Source organism: Rosa rugosa, chromosome 2, assembly GCF_958449725.1.
Source record: "Rosa rugosa chromosome 2, drRosRugo1.1, whole genome shotgun sequence".
Classification (NCBI taxonomy): Eukaryota; Viridiplantae; Streptophyta; class Magnoliopsida; order Rosales; family Rosaceae; genus Rosa; species Rosa rugosa.
The window spans coordinates 6,916,194-6,941,756 of NC_084821.1; the positions used below are offsets into that span (position 1 = coordinate 6,916,194).

The following is a 25,563-nucleotide window of genomic DNA, read 5'->3' on the forward strand; positions in this document are numbered from 1 at the left end:
CTTCGTGCCAGAGAGAGAGAGAGAGAGGTGCCGGCGACAGAGTCGTCCTTCGACCCAGACCTAGAACCGGCGCCGACGATCGAGGCTTTGACCGCCGGAGCTCCATAGCACCAGCTCATCTCTTGCGCCGACGATCCATACCTGAAACCCGATGAGATTTCTTCGATCCGGTGTGAGAGCGTGAGGGACAGAGGCTGAGTCAGAGCTTTGCAGGTGGTAGTAGGTGGAGTTGGCGTCGGGGCTTTGCAGGCCGGGGAGGGCTGGGGAAGAGAGAGAGAGAGAGAGAGAGAGAGAGAGAGAGAGAGAGAGAGAGAGAACGCAGATCGGAGACTGAGAGAGAGAAAAAGAGTATCGGCGTCCAGAGAGAGAGATGAGACAGAATGGCAGTGGGTAATTTTTTAATTAGTTTGAGGGTAAAATGGTGATTTGAGCTTAAATTGTGTATCTGAGAACAAAAATCTGTTGCTGGTGTAAGTGGGGTAACTTTTGCTTATTTTGGTGCTTTGGGTCAATGACCTTTTTCTTTTTGTAAGTTGGGAGGTCTTTGGTCCACTTTTTTTTTTTTTTTTTTTTTATATGAAAAATAATTCATTAGATGTTGAAGCCTTTTCGGCAACCCGAATTTACAACATTGAATAAAATGGCTCTAGAAGCCTAAACAAGAATGACATTGGACCAAAATTGGTCATTATCTAGGGAATGACCTATATTTGCTAAAGCATCAGCTGCAAATTAAATTAACTTCTCTAAAAATATGGTTAAATGAGATAACACTCAAAATGTCTTGCAAGCTGTTGAATGTCATGAATGATCTCCATAATTCTTTATGCCGGTGTGAGGATACCTTTGACAACATCAATTATAAGTCACCTTCAGCTTGAATACATCTATAGCCTTTCTAATGGGTAGTGTTAACTGTTAAGGCTATCATGCAGTGCTGGACAGTAGCTTCTGGTACAGAAATAATGGTTATACCAATTCTTTTTGCCCCAGCAACAAGTACTTTGTCGATGGAATCTCGGATAAGAAAGCCACTAGCAGCAGCGTTGTTGGTAACTGAACCATCAAAATTTATTTTGACAAAGTCTGGTGGGGGAGAGCACCAATTCATAGTTTTGTTGATTGGATTTGGACCTTCCCAAACCTTAACCCTTTCCAAGTTGTCCTATGATGCAGTCACAGCAGCTGCAATAGCTATTATTGAATTTGGATCAGGCTTGGTCTGTCTAATAAAAGACATAACCACCTTAGTCTCATAATTATCTCCTCAAAATAATGTGCAAGAACTTGGATTATATGGGTATTCATTTATGTTACTTATCCAGGAAGTGATCGGATCAAACAATTCCACACAAACTCATGAGTAAAATGGGTATGGAGGTATAAATAAAATAATCAGTTTTTTAGTGCTTCAAGTTTCACTCGCTTCCCGCATAAAAGTGTCACATTTAGTCATTTACTTCTTTTATCCACATTCTAGTTAATCTAGTTATTTTACCCTCCATCTGTAGACGCCGTGGAGCTGAGTTGCAGTAGAATTTTGTCAACCACCTAGACTCGATTTACATAATATCTATTGCATTGGCAATGTTACTAATATCTCGCTGTATAGTAGATGTTATCCAGGGAGGATGAAGGTGACCATGGATACTATCTATGAGTAGCTTTGAATCTCCTTCTACTTGAATTTTGTTTAAAGCCATGAATGTACACAGCTAAAAGACCAGCCCTTAAAGCTTGGGTGTCTACACTCAGAAGTCGGAACATCAGTTACGCCAATATTTTCAGTTGAAGCTAGTATAGGTAATCCATTTTCTAAAAACGAAGCCTGAAGAAGAGTCTTTGATTTATCTAAAGGTCAGTTTGTTTCTTGCATACCACATATTGTAATATAAGCAAAATTTTCTCTAGAAGCTGTGAAGACTAGTGCTATAGCTGTATCAGGGAATTTCAATAAAGACATTGCAAAAAAAGAAGAAGTGCTAGTTCGAAACAAACCATCCTCACCATTTAAGAGTTTACAGTAGCACAACAAATCAAGAAAACTAGTAGCACAATGATACGCTAAAATTAAGCGCTCAACTTAACCCTGCAAAATGTAGTCGTTAGCAATATAGAGTAAGCAAGGATCGTTCAAGCCGGGGATTGAGGGTAACAAATTAATCACACAAAATAAAAACAAACTAACTAAAACACAAATCAAACAAAAAAGAGACTAACTAAAAGAAAAACGCAGAATAGGGGAAAGAAGAGAAGAAGCAATCGAAAATACAAGAAGAAAAGAAAAATAAATGTTTTGGGGATTTTTAGATTTTACGAAAATAAAAGGAAAACAAAACAAAGAAAGCAATTTCGATTTTTATGTTTGAGAAAAATAAGATGGAGAAAACGTTAGAGACTCGGAAATCCACCACCAATTATTTTCGAACAATGTTAAGTTAACCTAGTTTCAATTACTAAGGTGTGAACAGAAATCAACCAAGAAACAAGTCGGAGCAGATCATGTCCCTTATTAATGTTTCCCTAATTACTTAGTCTACGTGAACGCACAATAGCTAAGCCTATCAAACATGCAATCAAGGTATAGAACGCTATCCTATCAACAACACATATAGTGTCAACATATTTGAAGCATTAAGATCTCATGGAAACGATTGATTATAGAGTTGCAGTCTAGTGTGGAACGCCTACCTAGCATGCTCTTCTAGTTGTTTAAAACATCAACTTTTGTTCAAAGCCTTGCATACTTGTGGATTAGAAAACAAGACGATTAGGTGAATTATTTTCTAAATCCTAGCTCCAATTACATGCATAAATACTATGTTGGCCACCATAAAACAAACACATGCAAAAGTTTTCAATCAATCAGAGATAAACAACCAATCCACACCAAAGATTCAGAAACTAAATTTAAACAAACATATGTTCTACATAATTGGGGCTTCAAACCTCGCCCCTAACAAAAGTAACTAGCCACACATCGTCTTAAATTCAACAATTAAAAGCATAAGTATTAGATTACAAGACAATAAAAACCAGAAAAGGGAGAATATGAGAGCCACGAATTCACTTTTAGGCAGCCTTAGATGCAAGCACTCCTTCAAGATGGGTCACGGCAGAAGCTTGATGGAGATGGATGATGGATTGCCCGGTTTTCCTTCTTGAAGACTTGGGAATTTTAGACTTTGTGTGCTAGGGTTTGGGAGCAGAATATGGCGCTGTAGGATGCTGTTTTTCAACGTGTTCTGCTGCTCTATATATATGTGGAGCACCCCCAAGTTTCCTTTTCCAATTCTGCTTTGAAAGCCTCCCCTAGTTGCTTGAGGATTACTCTGATTGGTGCACAATTAAATGATTTTCAAGGCTTAATAATCCTCCCAAATTCTTGATGAATCATTCTAGGACTCTCCTTGTAATTTTCAGCATCAATAAACTTCCAAAAATGCACCCAAAATTCGTCCATAGAAGATTTCTGCCAAACAGTCCAGTTTTGACTAGGATTCGGTTTCTGATTCTGAAGCTTCCTTCTTGGACAAGAAACGACTTCGTCTTGACAAGTTTCTGGATGGTTCTTGACTCCCACGTGTTCTATGACATCATATCTTCTAGATAGATCAACAACCTTCTGGAAAAACTCCAATTAAATCGCCGGAAAAGATCTCCCAAAAAGCTTCGTGAAAAGCTGACAGTTTCTGCCTTATCGGGAAGCCTTCTTTGAGATTGATTTCCTACTTCCTCGTTGATGATTCTGGCCAGTTCTTTAGCTCTTGTTAAATTATAACATCATGTCTTGAAGGATCGCTGGCCCTTTCTGCAAAGGTGCAGCTGGAAGAATGCAAGAATCTATCCTCAAAATCGTTCCCAGAAAGCTGATTCTGAAACTGCAGTTTTCTGCTTTGCAGCAACTGTTTTGCACAATGATTTCCGTGGACTTCCCTTGTAATTTCTAGCCAAATGGTTGATCAAAATTAGTCCTCTGCATCAGTACTTCATGTTCCATGGCTTCGTTGCTCCCTTTAAGCTCTTATTTCTCTTGAATCACTCCACGAACTACCTAAAAAGAAAACAAAGTTAAAACTGACTTTTTAAAGGAAATAGCTAAGAAAAGTGTAAAGTATTGCACATTATATTCGTCGCATTTATGCTCCTATCAAATTCCCCCACACTTATCTTTTGCTAGTCCCTTAGCAAAATCAAAACTAAGAAAATAAAACAAGGACTCAAAAGACTCAAAACAAACTATGCCTTCAACATTGTTGTCTCAGAAACCTCTTACTTTCATAGCATCAAGATTAGCACGCAACCAAGAGTCAATCATGAGTAATTCGAGAGTTAATTAAAACATATATTCCACATATAAGCATGTAAGACACGGGGGTGACAATGGTGATGGGTGGAGCTCAGCACGTATCAAACAAGTATGATTCAACCTCACAGGATTCACCACTCTTTCTTCTCTCCGATCAAGGCTAATGCTTAAAAGCTTTTTCACTCAAATATATGTGAGAGATGATAATATTTTCGACAAACAAAAAGCTCACATATATAAAGAAAGAAAAGGCTATGTCGAAATATATGCATTTTTTTTTTTTTTTTTTACGATCTCATGAAGGGTACCAACTACTTGCCGAACGGACCAACCATATGCTCAACTCTTGTAACCAATCTCCACAGATCAAAGGCTGCCCATCTTAAGGATCAAAGAGGTCTTACTTCAAGGTTGTAATGGGGCCAAGGTTTAGGGGTTTAAAGAAACGAAAGGGTAAGGAAAAATCACAAAGTGTTCTAAAAACCTAGTGGAGCTTTCATTGAAGCATTGAGACGTCATCCCTTAGTCACCAAGGCATCTTGCAACGTTGAACTTCTTGTGTGTCTTTATTAAGGGCCGAATGTCATTGTGTTGGGCCCTTGCTTCATTCTAACCTCTTCTTGTAGTCACAACTAGAGATCCAAGTGCATACATCAATCCATCTCATGCCTTAGCCATATTTTCACTTCTTTTTTCTTTCTTTCTTTGCCGCTCAATCTTTTTTTTTTTTTTTTTCTGTTTTTTTTTTTTTGGCAAGGCTTTTACACTTTTTCAACTCAAGATGTATGACTTGATTCCCCCACACTTGCTTCCTTCCATCATCCTCCTTGTAGTGCCTTTAAAATCTTGTATGTCTCGTGAATTAGCTCCACTAAATCCTTAGAACAAGGGTACGGGTATAACTATACTAAGGTTCAAGAGTTAGGATTTTCAGGGTGATGAAAGAAAAAGGTTTAAATGTAGGCTCAAAGGGGTTGAACTAAGGGGTGTACATCTTGTGTGCACAAATGGGGACACAGGCTATTTTTGGCTTTGGTGGAAGTTCCTAGGTGCCTTTATCCCTTCCAGAATCAGGAACATGTATTGATAAAAGTTTCGACCGGTACAAGAGCAAGTTCTAGTAATCTCTAGAGTCCGTTAAACTTAATCTGTGTCAAGCAGTCAATCAAAGAGAAAGATAATGAGATCACTAAGCATCGCCAAGAAAATAAGAATATATATTTTTTTTTCCATAAACACTCACAAAGAATGGCAAATAGGCTCAAATTCTCACAAGGGATATTATGAATCAAAACTCATCATCAACATGCTCATAATTCTGTACCAAGGTCAACAAAAACCACATCTACTACACAATCATATGCTTTCTATATATCGTAATTAACCAAGGAATTCTTTTAACATCATCTCAATATTGTGATCCTCTTTTATCCATAATTTCAGAGATTAAGTTCATCCTAGACAGTTGAAAGCAACCTAAGACTCGAAAAACAAAACAAAAACTGAAAACAAGAACTAAAGACTCAAAAAGAAAGAAAAATAACTAACAAAATTTTTTTTTTTTTTTTTATAAGACTCAAATTCCCTTCCCCCACACTTGAATCATACATTGCCCTCAATGTATGGCAAATTAAATCAAACAATGCATAATATAAGCATAAAGAAAAGAAATCAAAAGATGAAAAGAAGAAAGGTGAGAAGGTTGATAGAAAAGCTCCCCCTTGTAGACCTCCCAATGCTCACGACCTTTGGAGATGACAACAAAAGACCCCAACCTCAAGACCATAAGGTCTTGACTTCCTAACATAAGCTCCATCCGAAGTCTTGTTGCATCTTTGGAAACCATAAGTTTGTGTCGGCAGCCCATGTTCCAGGTCCCATAACTTCTCTATACAGCTTCAGATGACTATGATACCACTTGGAGGTGAAAGTGGACATTGCGAGCTCTCTGTGCATATGTGGAACACCTTCTAACTCCAAGCGGTTTGAAAGTTATAGCCCTGCAAAGTTAGAGAAAAAACAGAATTTTGAACAGAAAACCGGGCAAAGTGACCTTTACCCACCCAAACCGTTATTCCGGGAGCATCACTGGTCCAATGGATGAGATTTTTGGCCTGAAGGTAGTATACATATATAGCTTTGAGTCCATGTAAAGAACTCCTCATTTTATCCACGGAAATATGCCCAGTTTTTCTTTTTCTGTGACACAACTGCACAGTTTTCTGTTTTCCTGAGCTGACCTTGCTGCATTCAAACTGGAACTGGGAACGCATATGAACTCCGAATCCAGTTCTGTATAAGTCCACAGAAACTAGACTCAAAGATCTTTCCATTCATGTATGGTACATCTTCTGGTTCCATCTGAGCGAAAAACGGCAGCCGTCTAAAGTAGACTGACTGTATGGTCAGCACTCTGTTTTGACAGAAGTAACACGTTTCACACTTCTCTATAACCTTACGACCTGCACATGAACTAAACACATAAAAAAAGAAACTAAATAGAAAACGAAGAAAGAAAGAAAGAAACATTTGGGTTGCCTCCCAAAAAGCGCTTGATTTAACGTCTTTCAGCCAGACGTAGTGAATGCTTTTAATCCGTGGGAGGTGGTGTGTCATGAAGGTCCTCTTCCTCCACGTTGCTCTCCTTAAAGGCTTCGTAATATGGCTTCAAGCGATGGCCATTCACCTTGAACTCATTGCCCGTTTGCTCACTTCGAATCTGCACAGCTCCGTGGGGAAAAACATAAGTAACAACAAAAGGACCAACCCAACGCGAGCGAAGCTTACCTGGAAAGAGTTTGAGACGAGAGTGAAACAATAAAACTTTTTGGCCTGCTATGAATGTTTTTCCACGAATCATCTTGTCATGAAAGGCCTTAGTTTTCTCTTTATAAATCCTTGAGCTCTCGTATGCATCATTACGTATTTCTTCCAACTCATTCACTTGAAGCTTTCTATGAATCCCAGCTTCGTCTAAGTCCATGTTGAAGCTCTTCACAGCCCACCAAGCTCGATGTTCCAATTCCACAGGTAGATGGCAGGCTTTCCCGTACACCAACCTAAAGGGACTCATCCCTATTGGCGTCTTATACGCTGTCCGATATGCCCACAAGGCGTCATCTAGCCTTTGACTCCAATCCTTGCGACTTGGGCTAACCGTTTTCTCCAAAATCTTCTTGATCTCACGATTGGACACCTCAGCTTGTCCACTAGTTTGTGGGTGATATGGCGTTGACACCTTGTGAGTCACATTGTACCTTCTAAGCAAGGCTTCAATCGATCTGTTGCAGAAGTGTGATCCTCCATCACTTATGATTGCTCGAGGCATGCCAAACCTAGAAAAAATATTAGATCGAAGAAAATCTGCAACCACTTTGGAATCATTAGTCCGGGTGGCTTTTGCTTCCACCCATTTTGAGACATAATCCACAGCAAGAAGAATATAAAGAAAACCTTGAGATGAAGGAAAAGGTCCCATAAAATCTATACCCCAAACATCAAAAATTTCAACAACCAAAACATTAGTTAAAGGCATTTGATTTTTAGGTCCTATGTTTCCGGTTCTTTGGCATCTATCACATGTCATACAAAAAGTATAAGCATCTTTAAATAAACTAGGCCAATAAAAACCCGATTCCAACACCTTAAGAGCAGTTTTCTTAGAACCAAAATGACCCCCACAATTTTCAGAATGGCAAAACGTCAAGATATGATTAAACTCACAGTCAGGCACACAACGTCGAATTATACCATCCGCACAAAATTTCCAAAGATAAGGATCATCCCAAACATATTGCCTAGCAGTCTTTTTAAGTTTTGCATGCATAGAACTTGACAATGTGTTTGGTATTTTTTTAGTTACTAAGAAATTTACTATGTCAGCATACCAAGGTTCACTTACCTCAATTCCGAAGAGTTGCTCATCCGGAAAAGTTTCCACAAGAGGTATGACGTCCTCACCATGTACAAGGCGGCTCAAATGGTCTGCAACAACATTTTCACTCCCCTTTTTGTCCTTAATTTCGACATCAAATTCTTGTAAAAGAAGAATCCATCGAATTAGCCTCGGTTTTGCTTCCTTCTTCGAGAGTAAATACTTCAAAGCTGCATGATCAGTATAAATAACAACTTTAGTTTGAAGTAAATAAGATCTAAATTTATCCAAAGCAAAAACAACAGCTAATAATTCTTTTTCTGTAGTCGAATAATTCAATTGAGCGTCATTCAAAGTTCGAGAGGCGTAGTAGATGGCATAAGGCTTTTTCTCTTTTCTTTGGCCAAGCACTGCGCCTACTGCATAATCCGAAGCATCACACATGAGCTCAAAGGGTAAGGACCAATCCGGAGGAAGCATAATAGGAGCAGAGGTCAAAAGTTCCTTTAATTTCTCAAACGCAACTTGGCATTCATCATTCCATTCAAACGTCACCTCCTTTTGCAAAAGTCGACATAGGGGTCTTGCAATTTTAGAGAAGTCCTTGATAAAGCGTCTGTAAAATCCTGCATGTCCAAGAAACGAACGAACCTCTCTCACAGAAGTGGGAGAGGGTAAGTAGCGAACAAGATCAACTTTAGCTTTATCTACTTCTATTCCCCTAGAAGAAACAATATGCCCTAGAACAATACCTTGAGTAACCATGAAGTGGCATTTTTCCCAATTTAAAACAAGGTTAGTTTCAATGCAACGTTTCAAGATTAATTCTAGGTTTCCTAAGCAATTTTCGAAGCTATCACCAAAAACACTAAAATCATCCATGAAAACTTCAATTATTTTCTCAATATAATCAGAAAAAATACTGAGCATGCATCTTTGAAACGTACCTGGGGCATTGCAAAGTCCAAATGGCATTCGACGGTAAGCAAAAGTGCCAAAAGGACAAGTGAAAGTTGTTTTCTCTTGATCCTCTTGAGCTATGCATATTTGATTATAACCAGAATAACCATCAAGGAAACAATAAAAAGAATGACCAGCTAACCTTTCAAGCATTTGATCGATGAAGGGTAGAGGAAAGTGGTCTTTCCTGGTGGTGGCGTTAAGCTTCCTATAATCGATGCAGACTCTATGGCCAGTCACGGTTCTTTGGGGCACAAGTTCATTCTCTTCATTCTTCACAACCGTTATTCCGGACTTCTTTGGCACAACTTGAACTGGTGAGACCCATTTACTGTCCGAAATAGGGTATATGACGCCACAGTCTAGCAATTTGATGACTTCCTTTTTCACAACTTCCATCATTGGAGGGTTTAGACGACGTTGAGCCTCTCTAGTTGGTTTTGCCCCCTCCTCAAGAAGAATTCGATGCACACAAGTAGTGGGGCTTATTCCCTTGATGTCAGCTAATGTCCATCCAATGGCAGTCTTGTGTTTCTGTAGCACTTTCACAAGTTCTTCTTCTTGAGATGGCGTCAACTTGGATGATACTATGACAGGCAAGGTTTTGTCATCTCCTAAATAAACATACTTCAAATGATCCGGTAATGGTTTGAGCTCAAGAGTAGGGGCCTGAATCACTGAAGGAAGAGGTTTATTAGTAGATAACTGAATTGACAAAGAAGGAGGATTTTTACCTTCATAACGCAGATGAGTTTCAATGGAGGAAACGTCCTCCAATGTTGGAGGGTCCAACGTTTTCTTAAGGGTCTTCATGGGAACCTTGACGCCATCATGAGTGTAGCCAACGCCTTGCTCAATGGTCGTGACCAACGTCTCCTCTCTTAATGCTTCCAAAACTTTCTGTGCAAGAGTATCAAGTATGTCAATAGAAAAGCATGAATCAAATTCAATTGGATACCTCATAGCCTCAAAGATGTTGAAGCCTATCACATCTCCATCAAATTCCATAGTTAGAGAGCCAGCATAGACGTCAATTTTTGTCCTGGCAGTCCGCATGAAAGGTCTACCCAACAAAAGTGGCGTTGGGTTTATGGTGGATTCCTCCATGTCCAAAACATAAAAATCCGCGGGAAAGATCAAGTGATTAACCTGCACAAGCACATCTTCCAACAATCCTTTCGGAAAGGCCTTAGATCTATCCGCCAATTGAATAATTACATTATCAGTTTTAAGTTCACCTAGACCTAAAGATGCATAAACAGAATAAGGCATGACATTTATAGATGCACCTAGATCTAACATGGCATTCTCAAATCTAGTGTTACCAATAACGCAAGGAATGGTGAAGCTTCCTGGATCTTTGCATTTTGGGGGAAGTTTCCTTTGAATAACAGCTGAGACATTCTCATTCACCTTCACAACCTCCTTTTCTCGAATTCTCCTTCTTGTTGTACAAAGCTCTTTCAAAAACTTTGCATATTTGGGCACTTGTTTTATAGCTTCAAGAAGGGGAATGTTGACCTGCACTTTTTTAAAAGTATCCAAAACAGCCATGTCACTTTCTTCTTGTTTGGATTTAGCAAATCTGCGAGGAAAAGGCATAGGAGAAAGGAAAGCATTAGTAATAACCGGAACTGAAGAGTTAGACAATTTACCTTTGGTTTCTGGTTTCGTTGGGGATTGCAATGAGCTTTCAATCCTGGGCGTAGCAGATTCTGGGATTGCAAGGTCAGTTTCAATCCTGGACGTAGCAGATTCTGGGATTGCAAGGTTAGTTTCAATCCTGGACGTAGCAGACCCACTTTTATCCTTTCCTTTTGAAGTTGGCGTCATGCTCTCCTTTTTCTGCGTTGCAGGATCTTCTTCCTTGTCATTCTTCTGGACAATGACGTCCTCCTCATCCTCTTGGACAACCTGGTTCTTCTTTGACGCCATAGGGGGGTCTATGGTGGTCCTTCCACTCCTTGTTGTTATGGCTTTTGCTTGCTCAAAGTGAGGATTAGGAATGGTGCCACTTGGGAGCTTACCTTGCTCATGAAATTTTCCCATGAACTCCACTACTTGGCTCATTTGCTTCTTCATCTCTGCCATGTCAGTACTAATGGTGTTGATCTGTCTCTCATGAGTATTTTGACCTGCAAGTAAAGCTTGAGTAGACTTTGCTAATGCTTTAATCAATTCATCATTAGAAGAAGAGACATTTGAATTAGAATTTGAAGTATTGAAAGTAGTAGAGTTTAGAGGAGCCTGAGGCTTTGGGAAGAAGCCTGGAGGACGTTGATTGAAGCTTTGAGAAGCCTGTTGGGCGTTTTCATTGTCCCTCCAACGAAAATTGGGGTGATCCCTCCAGCCAGGGTTATAGGTGTTAGAATATGGGTCATTCCTTGGACGTTGGTACCCTTGTTGGAACCCTAGGGCGTTGACACCTTCAAAGTTTCCTCCTTCCATGAGTTGAGGGCATTGGTCAGACATATGCCCTTGCATTGAGCACACTCCACACACCATGACTTGTCCATGTGATCCCTGAGATACAATAGAAGTAAGTTTGTTAATTTTCTCTTCCAATTGAGCTAAAGTACTTACCTCATGGACTTTTTCACGAATGGTGGTGACTTTGGGCCTAGAGCTTCCATATTGTTGTTGATTCAAGGCCCTATTCTCTATAAGGATCATTCCAGCCGCAGGCTCCTTGTCAACAAATGATCCACCAGAAGCTGCATCTAGCATGTCCCTTTCCAAAGGTATGAGACCATCATAAAAACAAGTGAGCAAGGTCTCTTCCTTCATGCCATGTTGAGGGCATTGAGTGGTGAGAGACTTGAACCTCTCATAGTACTCTGCGTAGGACTCCTCTTGCCCTTGCTGGATTCCACTTATCTTCTTCCTCAACATGATGATGCGAGATGTAGGAAAGTACTTCTCCAGAAACGCCTTCATCATGTCTCCCCAAGATGTAATTCGTCCACTAGGCAACTCATAAAGCCATTGCTTTGCCTTGTCAGCTAACGAAAATGGGAAGGCTTTTAACTTTAGAATATGCTCATCAGCTCCTTGAGGCTTCATGCTAGTGCATATGAACTGAAATTCCTGCAAGTGGTTGTTGGGATCTTCCATAGGGAGTCCATGGAATGTAGGAAGACGATGAAGCAACCCAGACTTCAACTCAAAATCAGCTGTTAATCCCTCAGCTGCAGCAGGGTAGGTTATGCAGGTTGGCACTCCACCAGGTGGAATCACAGAGGTTGAAAGTTGCCTAATGGTGAGAGCCATTGGTTGAGGTGTTGGCGTTGAAGGTTGCTCTTGGAAGAGTGATGAGATGTCGTACACCTCTTCCTCTGCTTTTGGTGAAGACGAGCTTGCTTCCTTAAGCTTTTTGTTGATGCGAATTGTTTTCAGAAGTTCAGGATCGAAAGGAACAAGCTCGCCTTTTGGATTTTTCCTTGTATGCATAAACGATTTGAAGAACCTGAGGGGCAAACAAGAATGGCGTTAGAAACCTAAGAAGAAAAACGAAAAACAAAGGGAATTAAATATAGGGGACGAAATTATGAAAGACTAACACAAAACAAATTTTATTTCAACTAGAAATCGTAAATCAAGTTAGAAAAGAAATAGAATTCCAATCGTTAACAAAAACTTTCTCTCTACGTCGTTCGGTAACTCCTTTCCAACACGACCAGGTAGGTAAGGAACGATTTTGGTGGAGACAAAGCTCACTTGAGAACACTTCTCGTATCCAGACCAATCCTAGACATCGTGTTGTAATAAGATGCGCCTAGAGGAAGTAGAGATAGAGTCAACGTTAAAAACAAGAACTCCAAAACTATTCAAGTATGATTTACAACCTCTAACCGAAACTTAAATGAAACTAAAAATTAAAATTGTGAAAAATAGGTATTTTTCAATCCCCGGCAACGGCGCCAAAAATTGATACGCTAAAATTAAGCGCTCAACTTAACCCTGCAAAATGTAGTCGTTAGCAATATAGAGTAAGCAAGGATCGTTCAAGCCGGGGATTGAGGGTAACAAATTAATCACACAAAATAAAAACAAACTAACTAAAACACAAATCAAACAAAAAAGAGACTAACTAAAAGAAAAACGCAGAATAGGGGAAAGAAGAGAAGAAGCAATCGAAAATACAAGAAGAAAAGAAAAATAAATGTTTTGGGGATTTTTAGATTTTACGAAAATAAAAGGAAAACAAAACAAAGAAAGCAATTTCGATTTTTATGTTTGAGAAAAATAAGATGGAGAAAACGTTAGAGACTCGGAAATCCACCACCAATTATTTTCGAACAATGTTAAGTTAACCTAGTTTCAATTACTAAGGTGTGAACAGAAATCAACCAAGAAACAAGTCGGAGCAGATCATGTCCCTTATTAATGTTTCCCTAATTACTTAGTCTACGTGAACGCACAATAGCTAAGCCTATCAAACATGCAATCAAGGTATAGAACGCTATCCTATCAACAACACATATAGTGTCAACATATTTGAAGCATTAAGATCTCATGGAAACGATTGATTATAGAGTTGCAGTCTAGTGTGGAACGCCTACCTAGCATGCTCTTCTAGTTGTTTAAAACATCAACTTTTGTTCAAAGCCTTGCATACTTGTGGATTAGAAAACAAGACGATTAGGTGAATTATTTTCTAAATCCTAGCTCCAATTACATGCATAAATACTATGTTGGCCACCATAAAACAAACACATGCAAAAGTTTTCAATCAATCAGAGATAAACAACCAATCCACACCAAAGATTCAGAAACTAAATTTAAACAAACATATGTTCTACATAATTGGGGCTTCAAACCTCGCCCCTAACAAAAGTAACTAGCCACACATCGTCTTAAATTCAACAATTAAAAGCATAAGTATTAGATTACAAGACAATAAAAACCAGAAAAGGGAGAATATGAGAGCCACGAATTCACTTTTAGGCAGCCTTAGATGCAAGCACTCCTTCAAGATGGGTCACGGCAGAAGCTTGATGGAGATGGATGATGGATTGCCCGGTTTTCCTTCTTGAAGACTTGGGAATTTTAGACTTTGTGTGCTAGGGTTTGGGAGCAGAATATGGCGCTGTAGGATGCTGTTTTTCAACGTGTTCTGCTGCTCTATATATATGTGGAGCACCCCCAAGTTTCCTTTTCCAATTCTGCTTTGAAAGCCTCCCCTAGTTGCTTGAGGATTACTCTGATTGGTGCACAATTAAATGATTTTCAAGGCTTAATAATCCTCCCAAATTCTTGATGAATCATTCTAGGACTCTCCTTGTAATTTTCAGCATCAATAAACTTCCAAAAATGCACCCAAAATTCGTCCATAGAAGATTTCTGCCAAACAGTCCAGTTTTGACTAGGATTCGGTTTCTGATTCTGAAGCTTCCTTCTTGGACAAGAAACGACTTCGTCTTGACAAGTTTCTGGATGGTTCTTGACTCCCACGTGTTCTATGACATCATATCTTCTAGATAGATCAACAACCTTCTGGAAAAACTCCAATTAAATCGCCGGAAAAGATCTCCCAAAAAGCTTCGTGAAAAGCTGACAGTTTCTGCCTTATCGGGAAGCCTTCTTTGAGATTGATTTCCTACTTCCTCGTTGATGATTCTGGCCAGTTCTTTAGCTCTTGTTAAATTATAACATCATGTCTTGAAGGATCGCTGGCCCTTTCTGCAAAGGTGCAGCTGGAAGAATGCAAGAATCTATCCTCAAAATCGTTCCCAGAAAGCTGATTCTGAAACTGCAGTTTTCTGCTTTGCAGCAACTGTTTTGCACAATGATTTCCGTGGACTTCCCTTGTAATTTCTAGCCAAATGGTTGATCAAAATTAGTCCTCTGCATCAGTACTTCATGTTCCATGGCTTCGTTGCTCCCTTTAAGCTCTTATTTCTCTTGAATCACTCCACGAACTACCTAAAAAGAAAACAAAGTTAAAACTGACTTTTTAAAGGAAATAGCTAAGAAAAGTGTAAAGTATTGCACATTATATTCGTCGCATTTATGCTCCTATCACACAACGTACTACATCAGCACTTGAGATCAGAAGTTGCATGCCAAGAAAATACACCGTCACTTCAAGCAAAAGATTGTCGTTGCTGCATTATAAACCTGCAACAAAAGATAAACAGAAAGAGTGTTGGTCATAAAAACTTTCCATTACAGGGACAGCAGAAAATAAAACCGTATTATACCAATTCATTATATAAACTCTTATTGGAAAAGACGCAATCATTGCCTGAACTATTACATATTTCTGTTACAACAGCATAAAGACCGCATTTTATCAATTCACAAACTTCATAGCTTACAAACTACATGCACTTAGACACTCATCCTGAAACAATGACAGTTAGCAAATGTAAACATAAAGAAAACCAAATTCTTGTTGCAGTTTTAAATCTAATGGTCATATGTCCCCAGAAAACTATTGGCATATCCATATAAAGATGAAGAAGAAACTAAAAATCTATAAAAATAAAAAATAAACAAAATAGCCCTGTATGTGCTACAACTTACCTCTTCTTTTCCTCAGCAAGAAACTGCATCATTCCTGTCAAGCAAGACAATGCTCTCTTCGTAAGTATCCATGGTGTAATAATGATATCTAGAAATCCCAAGAGCCTTGAGTTGTCCACTTGTAAGATCTAGTGAATATAATTCAATTCTCGCCTTTTCTCCTCGATACCGGCTATGAGATATTTCCAACACTACTTCACCACTCTTCCTAAAACATAATGCTCTGCGTAAACTCTCTACTGGACCTTGTGGACGAAGAGTAATCAATTTGGTCCACGACTCCTGCACAGAATACTCCGTCATGACCCATATATCAAGAAAAGAACCTTCTTCTTTAGTCATGAACAGAGCAAGGGATTTTCCATCTCCTGAAACAGACAATTGCAATGTCAAGACTCTTCGTAAATCCAAGTCCAAACTCTTTGGCATCATCATCTCCCGGAATAACTCACTACTCACATCAAATGCCAGTATAAAATAGCGACATGAGCTACTTGTCAAACTGCATGCATCCCAATGAAGAGCCCCATTAACAAAAGCCTGGGGTGACCCTATATTTAATTTACATTGGGGATCAACAAACCTAGGGTCACTCCATGAGCCTGCAGCTAATGAATAAACCTCCACAAATGTTTGATTCGCAGTATCCTCACTATCCACCATACTCCCTCTTTGATCCTCGACAAGCCTCACAACCTTATAGTCATTGGTAATAGCATCAAATGCAAACCCATGACAAGCATTATACCCACCAACAGTCTGAAATCTAAGGCCAGGCTTGGGAAGGGTTACCAACTTTCTTATAGACGGATTCCATATTATGAAGTTGTAACCCAAACGCATTAAATCATCTGCAAGAAATACCAGCCCATTACAAATGCCGACCACACGGAAACACTCATTACAGATTTTCCCATCAGCAACTGGAGATTGAAATCCTATCTTGCAGTACTCATCAAAAACATGGTTATCATAATGCAAAGAGTAAACCTCTTCTACCAGCCCGTGGATGGACTGGTAGTGGCCAAAGCCGCAGCTATAACTTCTACAAGAAACCCCGTGGAGTAGTAGGAGGTGAGTGCCATGGAGGTTATTGAAGTTGATTGTGAGATGGGCTCGAATAAAGCTCGAGTTTTTAATCATAGACCCCCATGACTTGCAGACAGAGGTGCATATGACCAAAGATTTAACGGGTAGTCTAAGTAAGATATTGGTTATGACTTCCTGAGGAAGATAATCTGACATTGCTTCAATTTTTCAGTCAATTGCTGCAATTTGCAGAGAAACAAAGTGAAGACAGAATCTCATTTCAAAATGAAGTTAAAGAATTTTGAAAATCAGGTAACTTTCTTGGTCTAGGCTACATACAATGGATCAAAAACTAACCATGTGACCACATATAACACAGAAATGATCTCAGACCAGCACAAACACTAACAATCTGACTTTAAAGTTAAGGGCTTTCATATGTAAAACTAAAATAAGATTGTACTCAATCTAAGAACACAAAATATAATTAAGATTAACATAAGCTTAATATTAAGATGAACAAAATATAAATCATGTATACCTACTTGAATTAGGCATGATAGATCTTCTCTTCTATCCAATCCTGTATGCAACCTTTTATGGGGCAAAGCTTATGAATAGCGTGGTGATTGATAGAGCAGGGATCTAAGACTTTTATAGGCATCACGGACTAGGTACCTCCCATAAAGGATTCTTAGTCCTAATTGATGTAGGCTTTTGTCAAACTATTTCATGTACATTTAGGATTACTCTATAATTAAGTAATCAACAATATATACCGTATTCAGTACTGATTATAGATAAAGAGGTCATGGACTCAAATAATTCAAGCACTGTCTAATTACTTATTCTGCAAATAAGGTAGCTAATTTGTTGTGGTCCTTATTGAACATTGATAAGTCCACATTAATTCTTACAGTCTCCCACTTGGACTATCAATGCTCAAACAACAAGAATACTACTGCCTCAGATATAGTAATTATGAAGTGTGCACATAGACAAGCCAAAATCATCAAGCCATCCTTAAACTCAGTCATTCTATGACTAATCACATTAAACTGCAGGAAATCAAACACTTAACTAAGCATCAGCACCCTGCAATTATAATGCAACAATTCACAGAACACAGGAGCTATTCTCTGTACATGAAAACCCAGTTTACTCGGAATAAAATCTGCCATGCAAGTAAACAAATGTATGATCCAATCTTAAGGATTCTTAAATATATAGAATCTGTAACTTAAGGCTTCTAAAGAAGCTTCGCACAAATTTCATCAGTCATGTTGTAACTTATCTGCAAAGATCGCTATAATACTGAAATAGCTCATTACTCGAGTAAAATAAATGCAGATAAATTCAACAATGCTAATTAAGTCAGAAATTTGCCAAATACTAAATAGGAACTTCAAAAGGTTAATGTTATTACATCATAAAATTTAATTAAAGTAAATCCTTACAGCAACAAGTTCTAAGAATTATCAAAGTAGTTTAAGTATATCAGAGTACTCCCGCTGTCCAAAAGCATGTCAAACTTTTAGGTACTCTAATAGTCTGTGCATGATTTTATAATTATGCAATTGCAGAATTCTTGGTAAATGAAGGTAACCAAAAGAGGTACCAATCTTACAACCTCACCTTCATTATCTTCCAGTCCTTTTTATAGCATTCCCTGAAAAAGATTCTACTCCCACTGATCTCTTAAGGTATATGTATTCAGTAAAAGAACAAAATAAGGCAGATGCAATAAAGTCCAACTCTTAAAACTTCGTTTCTTCAACACATATGAAAGACTACGCTGCATGTCCTTTGATAGATTAATGTGAATGAAAATGCAGCTGGATTAAACAGAAAATATTAAACCATATAACTCAGAGTGTCACTCAGAGGTCAGAACAATTCATGAGAAACAAATGAATTTACATTACCCCTGTCAAATATAGATTAGCTGTAGACAACCTATAAAGGTCCTTACTAATTAGTATATGCAATTTCAATTTCAAGATACTGCAATTATCAACTAGATAGAAACGCAGATGAAATGCAAAAATACACAAGGATAGATTTCGCTACAAGCCTGGTATCTATATCTTGTAATGCAAATGAACTTGTAAATCAAGCACAAAAGTATATTGATTATTTCCACAATTATGACTGATCTTTAAACAATTTTTTTTGTTTTTCATATTTGATCAAATGAAAATAATCACTGTCCATGTTAATTTTATAGCTAACCTTCCACCTGGGAGTAGGGCACAGATTAAATTCTTTAACCAAACCGAATCGAGATTGGAAAACAGAGACAAAAATAGGATTACATATACCTATAGTCCAGTCATGTAGATGATTCTTAGTAATCAATGACTACAACACCTATCATGTAATGTCACTGTTTTTCATATAGCATGATATAAGAATGTTTAAGTTATTACTAGAACAAATTGATATGCTATAACTAGTATAAGCAAATAGGTTAATGTAGTAAGTCTGGTATTTGGACCATGTAACATATTCTCAATAGAAGTCACATATTATGCATGAATTCTACTACAGGGAATGAGCTTTATTTCCCAAGGCATTAATAAAGGAGAATAATATAAAGTGGTATTCAGTTGGCCAAAAAGACACAAGACCACATGTGATATAATGAAAAATAATCATAAGAGAACATCCCTGTAATTAAATCTGGGACCTAGCTGTTCCAATATGCCTCTAAATTTAGTTCCTTTAATATTTTTCTAAACAGAAAGAGAAATACCAAAGACAGACTATATGTACCAAAAATAACAGCACATGTCAGATTTTCAGGGCATTAGAGCAACACACAACTTGTGTCCATCCTTAAACAAGTAAATTTAATAAACTTGCCAATAGCAAAACATTGTTTTTATTTCGTTTAAGTATTTACCAAGGGCTTCTCTTAAATCACATTAATATACAGAGAATGATTCATATGACTCCTAATAATGAGGAAAACTATGACTCATTGTTACAATGTGAATAGATACCAAAATATATTTTCTTTCATAAGTAGTATAATAATGTTTATCGAAAGATTATTATTTGTGGCAGGAAAGGCAATATGATAGAAATTTAAAACAAGTCAATGTTTAAAGATGACTGCACTTATGGCAGTGGCAACTTTGAAGTAGATTTTCATGCAGAGAATGGAAAAGTAAATTTAATCTTGAAAAAACCTTTTCTAAAAAATAACACGAAATAATGAATGCTTTATATGAAGATCCAGGAATTTAAAGTAGTCAAAATAATAAATAAAAGACGCCCAAGATATGTATATATAAGCAACTTAAGTTTAACATCAAGAATCAGATATGCGAGAAATATTTTATCATGAACAAGCTTCAAAGCAAAGCAAAGCAAAGCAACACTCTGACATTCAACATACAAACAGTATACCATATACATAACTCAATGAATATATAATTATGTAAACCACCACATCTTGGTTATGTAAGGTATTGTCTGATGTATTATAGATTTTATAACATTAACAACCAAGCAAGCAAAAATGAATGGTTCTTTTTAATTAATGCTCCATGAATAAACCAAAATAAAATAATGTCAACCACGATCAAGCAAAAACCAAACATTTAAAGTCAGCACCATAACTATCCAAGACATTCAAAACGATTGATAAACATAGCTACTATTTTAACTAAGACATATGTAGTATATGCAGCAACTTCAGGAGATAATTACATTTATTTTTCCCTTCAAAGAACCATGAAACCAGTATATGCAGCAACTTCAGGAGATAATTACATTTATTGTTCCCTTCAAAGAACCATGAAACCAGTAGCTATTGAGGCATGACAAATCTCTTCCCCCAAAGTAAAAAAAAAAAAAAACAGTTATTTTTGAAATCGATGGAAGATTCAAACACTGAACTCTTAGTTTCTGCCCCAATTTTAACTCTTTTTTTTTTTTTTTGAAAGAGGGGGAAGAGCATGTGTTTAAAAAAAAAAAAAAAAAAAAAAAAAAAAAAAAAAACAGTTATTTTTGAAATCGATGGAAGATTCAAACACTGAACTCTTAGTTTCTGCCCCAATTTTACCTCTTGAAAAGAAGATGGAAAAACTTTATGGAATACTCATTGCTGTAACAGATCATTAACAGTTCCTTAAAATTTACCCTAGTTTGAAAATTAAGAACTAGGCATTAAATGGAGAGCCCCAAAGTGCTTCATCGTGTCAGCCTTACCTAGAGTGGCAAAAGGACAATTGACACTACTGAATCACATAACCAAAGACCAAAACTCAACTATAGGTCGGTTAGATGATGTCAACACCTAGGGTGGCAAGAAGAACATCTCTAATGACCTCTGAATGTGAATTTTAATTTTTGTTATGTGCTAATATTGAATTTAAAAGTTGTGAATGTTTAAACCTCCTATGGGGAGCAAAGACACTGGCTTCCAAACTCAATATTACAAGGTATTGGTCAAATACTTATGTTTAATTATAGTCTTCTACATGGGATTGCTATTGACAATACATTATGTAAAAGACTTTAATCAAACCGAACCAAAATTTATGCAGAGTTGTATGTATTTAATTCGAGTTTTATGAAATTGTTCACAAATGATTATTACTGAATTGGGAGAACAAGTAATCAGCTGTTATTAAGCATACAGTGAATCAAACAATGCAAACAGAAGCATCCAGGATCATAAACTCGACAAAATAGAAGGATTCAATCAACACAGTTTGTCAAAATCATACATGCCTCACCAAGGTCCTGAAAATTACTTAAAACCAAGACAATTGATCATGTAAAGCATGTAGGAAATCATGATTGAATTACTGCAACTATATAGTTTTGCTTAATTTTGAGATAGGTACGGAAGCGTACCTGGAAGCAAGATTCTCTTGTAACTTGGAAATAGCAACAAAATTAAAGCATACCCACAACAATAGGCTTCCTCAACCACATTTTCAGCAATAGTTATAGACAAATATAGGCGGAAAAAAAATGTAAATCGAAATAATTTGTCAGAATAACCATTGTGAAATCGGGTTGGTCTTAGTAAACTTTGTTCCTTTCAGAAAATTCTTTCTTTCTGAACATAAAAGGATCAATCTTTCGTGCAAACTCATGCATGAAATCAAATAATTAGTTGTACATAAGAGATTTGAATTGAAAAATATTGAGACGTGAGAACTGAGAAGTAACAAATCAATTCAGCATGCACAAAACATTGTAATCCTTTAATCTTGGTTATTTCGGAAAACAACCATTAACAAAATAGACAAAGACAGACTTAAAATCTATTTGGCTACACTTTGCTTCAATTATAAATACCAATTTAGTGGTCTTTTAATTCATACAATTTAGAAAAGGACTCATACCGACACCTTGATGATAAGAAATTTTATACTAATATGAATGGTTGATGATTATGTATTTATGCATATTAGTGAAAAAGACCATGAGGAACAAAACATAAACAATAGAAGGTTAAAGGATGAGATTTTTAAAATTCAGGTCAATCAATCAATTTTCCAATATACTGCAGTATCCTCCATGATTAACATTCAGCATAAAATTGCTCTAAGAGCTGAGTTTACTAAAATTGAATATAATGTTTGCATGAAAAACATGTAATTTGATCAATTTAAAGGTCTAAAACGATATGCATAAGTGTCAGTAGTAAAACCATTAAGCCAATTTCAAAAGAAAAGAAAAGAAAAGAAAAACTCAGGCATTCAATTATGAAACCACGAAGAAAATAAAACTTTCGAATTTCTCGGAAAAAGGAAAAAGGAGAAACTAGGGATTGGAGGTTAATTAGATGCTGGGAGAACGCATCTTAAGTCAAACCCAATTGACAGAATACATCCATCAAGCTTCAATGAAGAAATATACTGAAGAACTCCAACTTTTCAAGGTTTTGAAAATTTGCCACAAAGATCTCAGACTAAGATTCACAATACATACCTCAATCGAGTTGCAAAAGTATCTGGAACAAAACCCATAAAACGATTTTGACAAAACAAATCGCAAAACCCTCTGTTCTCTTTTGTACTTCGCGCGCCAGAGAAAGAACAACGCCCAGAAAGAAAGAACTTTTTTTTTTTTTTTTTTTTTTAAGACCAAAGGTTTTTGGGTTTTGATTAAAAAACCTGGTTTGACCCATTAAAGACGGGTCGACCCTCTACACTTTTGTTTTCAAATAATCTGCAGCACTTTTTTTTTTTTTTTAAACACATGCTCTTCCCCCTCTTTCAAAAAAAAAAAAAAAAAGATCAATCGGTCCAAAACATTTTGATTCTTAATTGAGCACAAAAGGCTCTGATACCAAATGTAAAACTAAAATAAGATTGTACTCAATCTAAGAACACAAAATATAATTAAGATTAACATAAGCTTTTTTTTTTTTTTTTTTTTTGAGAACAGAAAATATCTATTAATCAATCACGCTTACAATGGGGGGACATGAACCTAAACCCCAAGAAACCATGGTTACAGAGACCATCAGGCCAAAGGGCCCAAACTCTAACCACCAAACGCCCATTTCCAAGGCTACTTTGAACATTTGACCCCGAAAATTCCAGTAAAACCTTATAATCAACCGCCAAGAAGGCAGCGTCCTCTTCAACACCGTGTCCGAAGGAATTAGACCACGTGTAAAGGATCGCATACCAGCAAATTGACAACAAAAGGAAACCAGAGTTGAACAAAATTGTCCTCGTCCTCGGGAATGACACCATTTACATGGCCAAACACCTAGACCAACTCCTATCTCAACAGAGTAGGAGACCCACCCTAGCTCAGAAGAGTAGGGACTTATTAAACCTAACCAAACCAAACAGAAAACCCTAATTAAAACACAACTAAAACCAAAACAAACGGAAACCAAGCCACACCAACAAGGCCCAAAAACAGAGCCCCGGCCCAACACCCACTTCCCCGAGCAGTAATCAACCAATGCAGAAAACCAATCCCGCCGCCGGCAAGCACCATCAACGCCACCCCATGCCCTCGCCGCATCCTGATACCTCCTCTCCACCTTGCCAATATGCAGACAAATTCTACATCCAATTGACACCGCAACTAGATCCAGAATCACGACAGAAACAAATCCCAGCCGAGATCCCTTCTGCCGCGAGTTGCCCGCATCCACCATAACCCAGATCGCTCCTTTGATGACGCCATCACCCACCACCGGCCAGAAGCAATTTGCTGCATCCCCACAACCGCCATCGTCCCTGATCAGAGAGGGACAGATCGAGAGATCTACCCAACCCGAGGTCAAGAACCCACCCTCCTCCCCTGGACCGCGTCTCTGCCCTGAAGACCCACCCCTAACTAGCAACGCCATCCCCTCCCGGGCCGGAACGCAACGGCAGGATCGCCGGTAGCGCTCGGCCGGGAGAGAACCGAACAACACCGAGTTTTTCCTTCTCTTCTGCGCGCGTGGGGCGCGTTCCCTAAAATAGTCTTTTATTCATTCAAGATTAACATAAGCTTAATATTAAGATGAACAAAATATAAATCATGTATACCTACTTGAATTAGGCATGATAGATCTTCTCCTCTATCCAATCCTGTATGCAACCTTTTATGGGGCAAAGCTTATGAATAGCGTGGTGATTGATAGAGCAGGGATCTAAGACTTTTATAGGCATCACGGACTAGGTACCTCCCATAAAGGATTCTTAGTCCTAATTGATGTAGGCTTTTGTCAAACTATTTCATGTACATTTAGGATTACTCTATAATTAAGTAATCAACAATATATACCGTATTCAGTACTGATTATAGATAAAGAGGTCATGGACTCAAATAATTCAAGCACTGTCTAATTACTTATTCTGCAAATAAGGTAGCTAATTTGTTGTGGTCCTTATTGAACATTGATAAGTCCACATTAATTCTTACATCATACACCATTGTGTTTCTACAGGGCTAAAGTTTCCATCCTTTTCTTTTGTTTGCAAAACAAATTAGAGAAAGAGGCAATTGTGTTTCTACATGGCTAAAGTTTCCACCTTTACACAACATTGTGTTTCTACATGGCTAAAGTTTCCATCTTTTTCTTTGTTTGCTAAACAGAATAGAGAAACAGGCATGAAATTGGAGCAAGAGAGACTTTGTATACCTGGAAAAGTTTCCGGGGACGACGTCGTCTTAGAACAAGAGTAAAGCTTGTGTTCCGGCGTAAACCCTAAGGGAGAAGAAGAAGAAGAGAGAGGACAGTTTATTTATACTGTTTCAAACTCAGATTAGCTCGGGGTTTAAGCAGCATCAACTCCAGAATGATCCTTCTTCAACGGCTCTAATGAAGTTTTCACTTCTTCATGGTAATTAGTAAGTCCGGTTTCGTTTTATATTGGGCTGGGGGGGTTAAAGCCCAAAAAAGGTAAGAAGGAAAAAAGTTTGGCCTAGGCCTAACAAAATAAAGCCATACGCCTAACAAAATAACAAGTTACTAATCACCTTGGTGTGGTGAGGTTGGTCGAGCACCCTAATATGAAATTTCTATGTCTAGTATTCGAGTCTTAGCACCCAACAATTTGTGGCCAACATGTTTGAGGGGCACTCGGGTTCGTGCGCCTGCGGTGAAAAATTATTCTGGTTTTGCTAGGGGATACTCTTGTGGACTCAATCTGAATACTGACTAGCTGCCCGTGTTACTAACTCGCTAGCATAACCAAGGTATCTTGCTACCTTACCCTCGAAATAAATATGTCATTCATGTTGTTAATAAAATGGCAAGATTGGTTCCCCTGCTCTTATATGGCGTTCTTTATTAATCATGATTATGTGTCTTGTGTCTAAACCTTACGAAAAGATGCTTCAATTTTGAGGTTTTTTTTTTTTTTTTAGAACTTTTTAGTCATAA

The 25,563-nt window shown here is 37.8% G+C and overlaps 1 protein-coding gene across 1 annotated transcript; it reads right to left on the reverse strand.

Annotated features, from left to right (window-relative positions):
* Positions 1–1,913: 1,913 nt before the first annotated feature.
* Positions 1,914–24,969, reverse strand: LOC133733789 (F-box/kelch-repeat protein At3g23880-like). The gene is made up of 4 exons (XM_062161427.1): positions 24,820–24,969; positions 15,672–16,939; positions 15,176–15,263; positions 1,914–2,056 (listed from the first exon to the last, which is right to left on the reverse strand). Exon 2 carries the CDS (start codon positions 16,914–16,916, stop codon positions 15,684–15,686), a length of 1,233 nt encoding a protein of 410 aa, XP_062017411.1. The 5' UTR covers positions 16,917–16,939; positions 24,820–24,969; the 3' UTR covers positions 1,914–2,056; positions 15,176–15,263; positions 15,672–15,683.
* Between the last annotated feature and the right edge of the window lie 594 nt (positions 24,970–25,563).

Excerpts from the sequence above, each read along its gene's own strand:
- LOC133733789 (XM_062161427.1), bottom strand. The coding sequence starts at position 16,916 with ATGTCAGATTATCTTCCTCAGGAAGTCATAACCAATATCTTACTTAGA.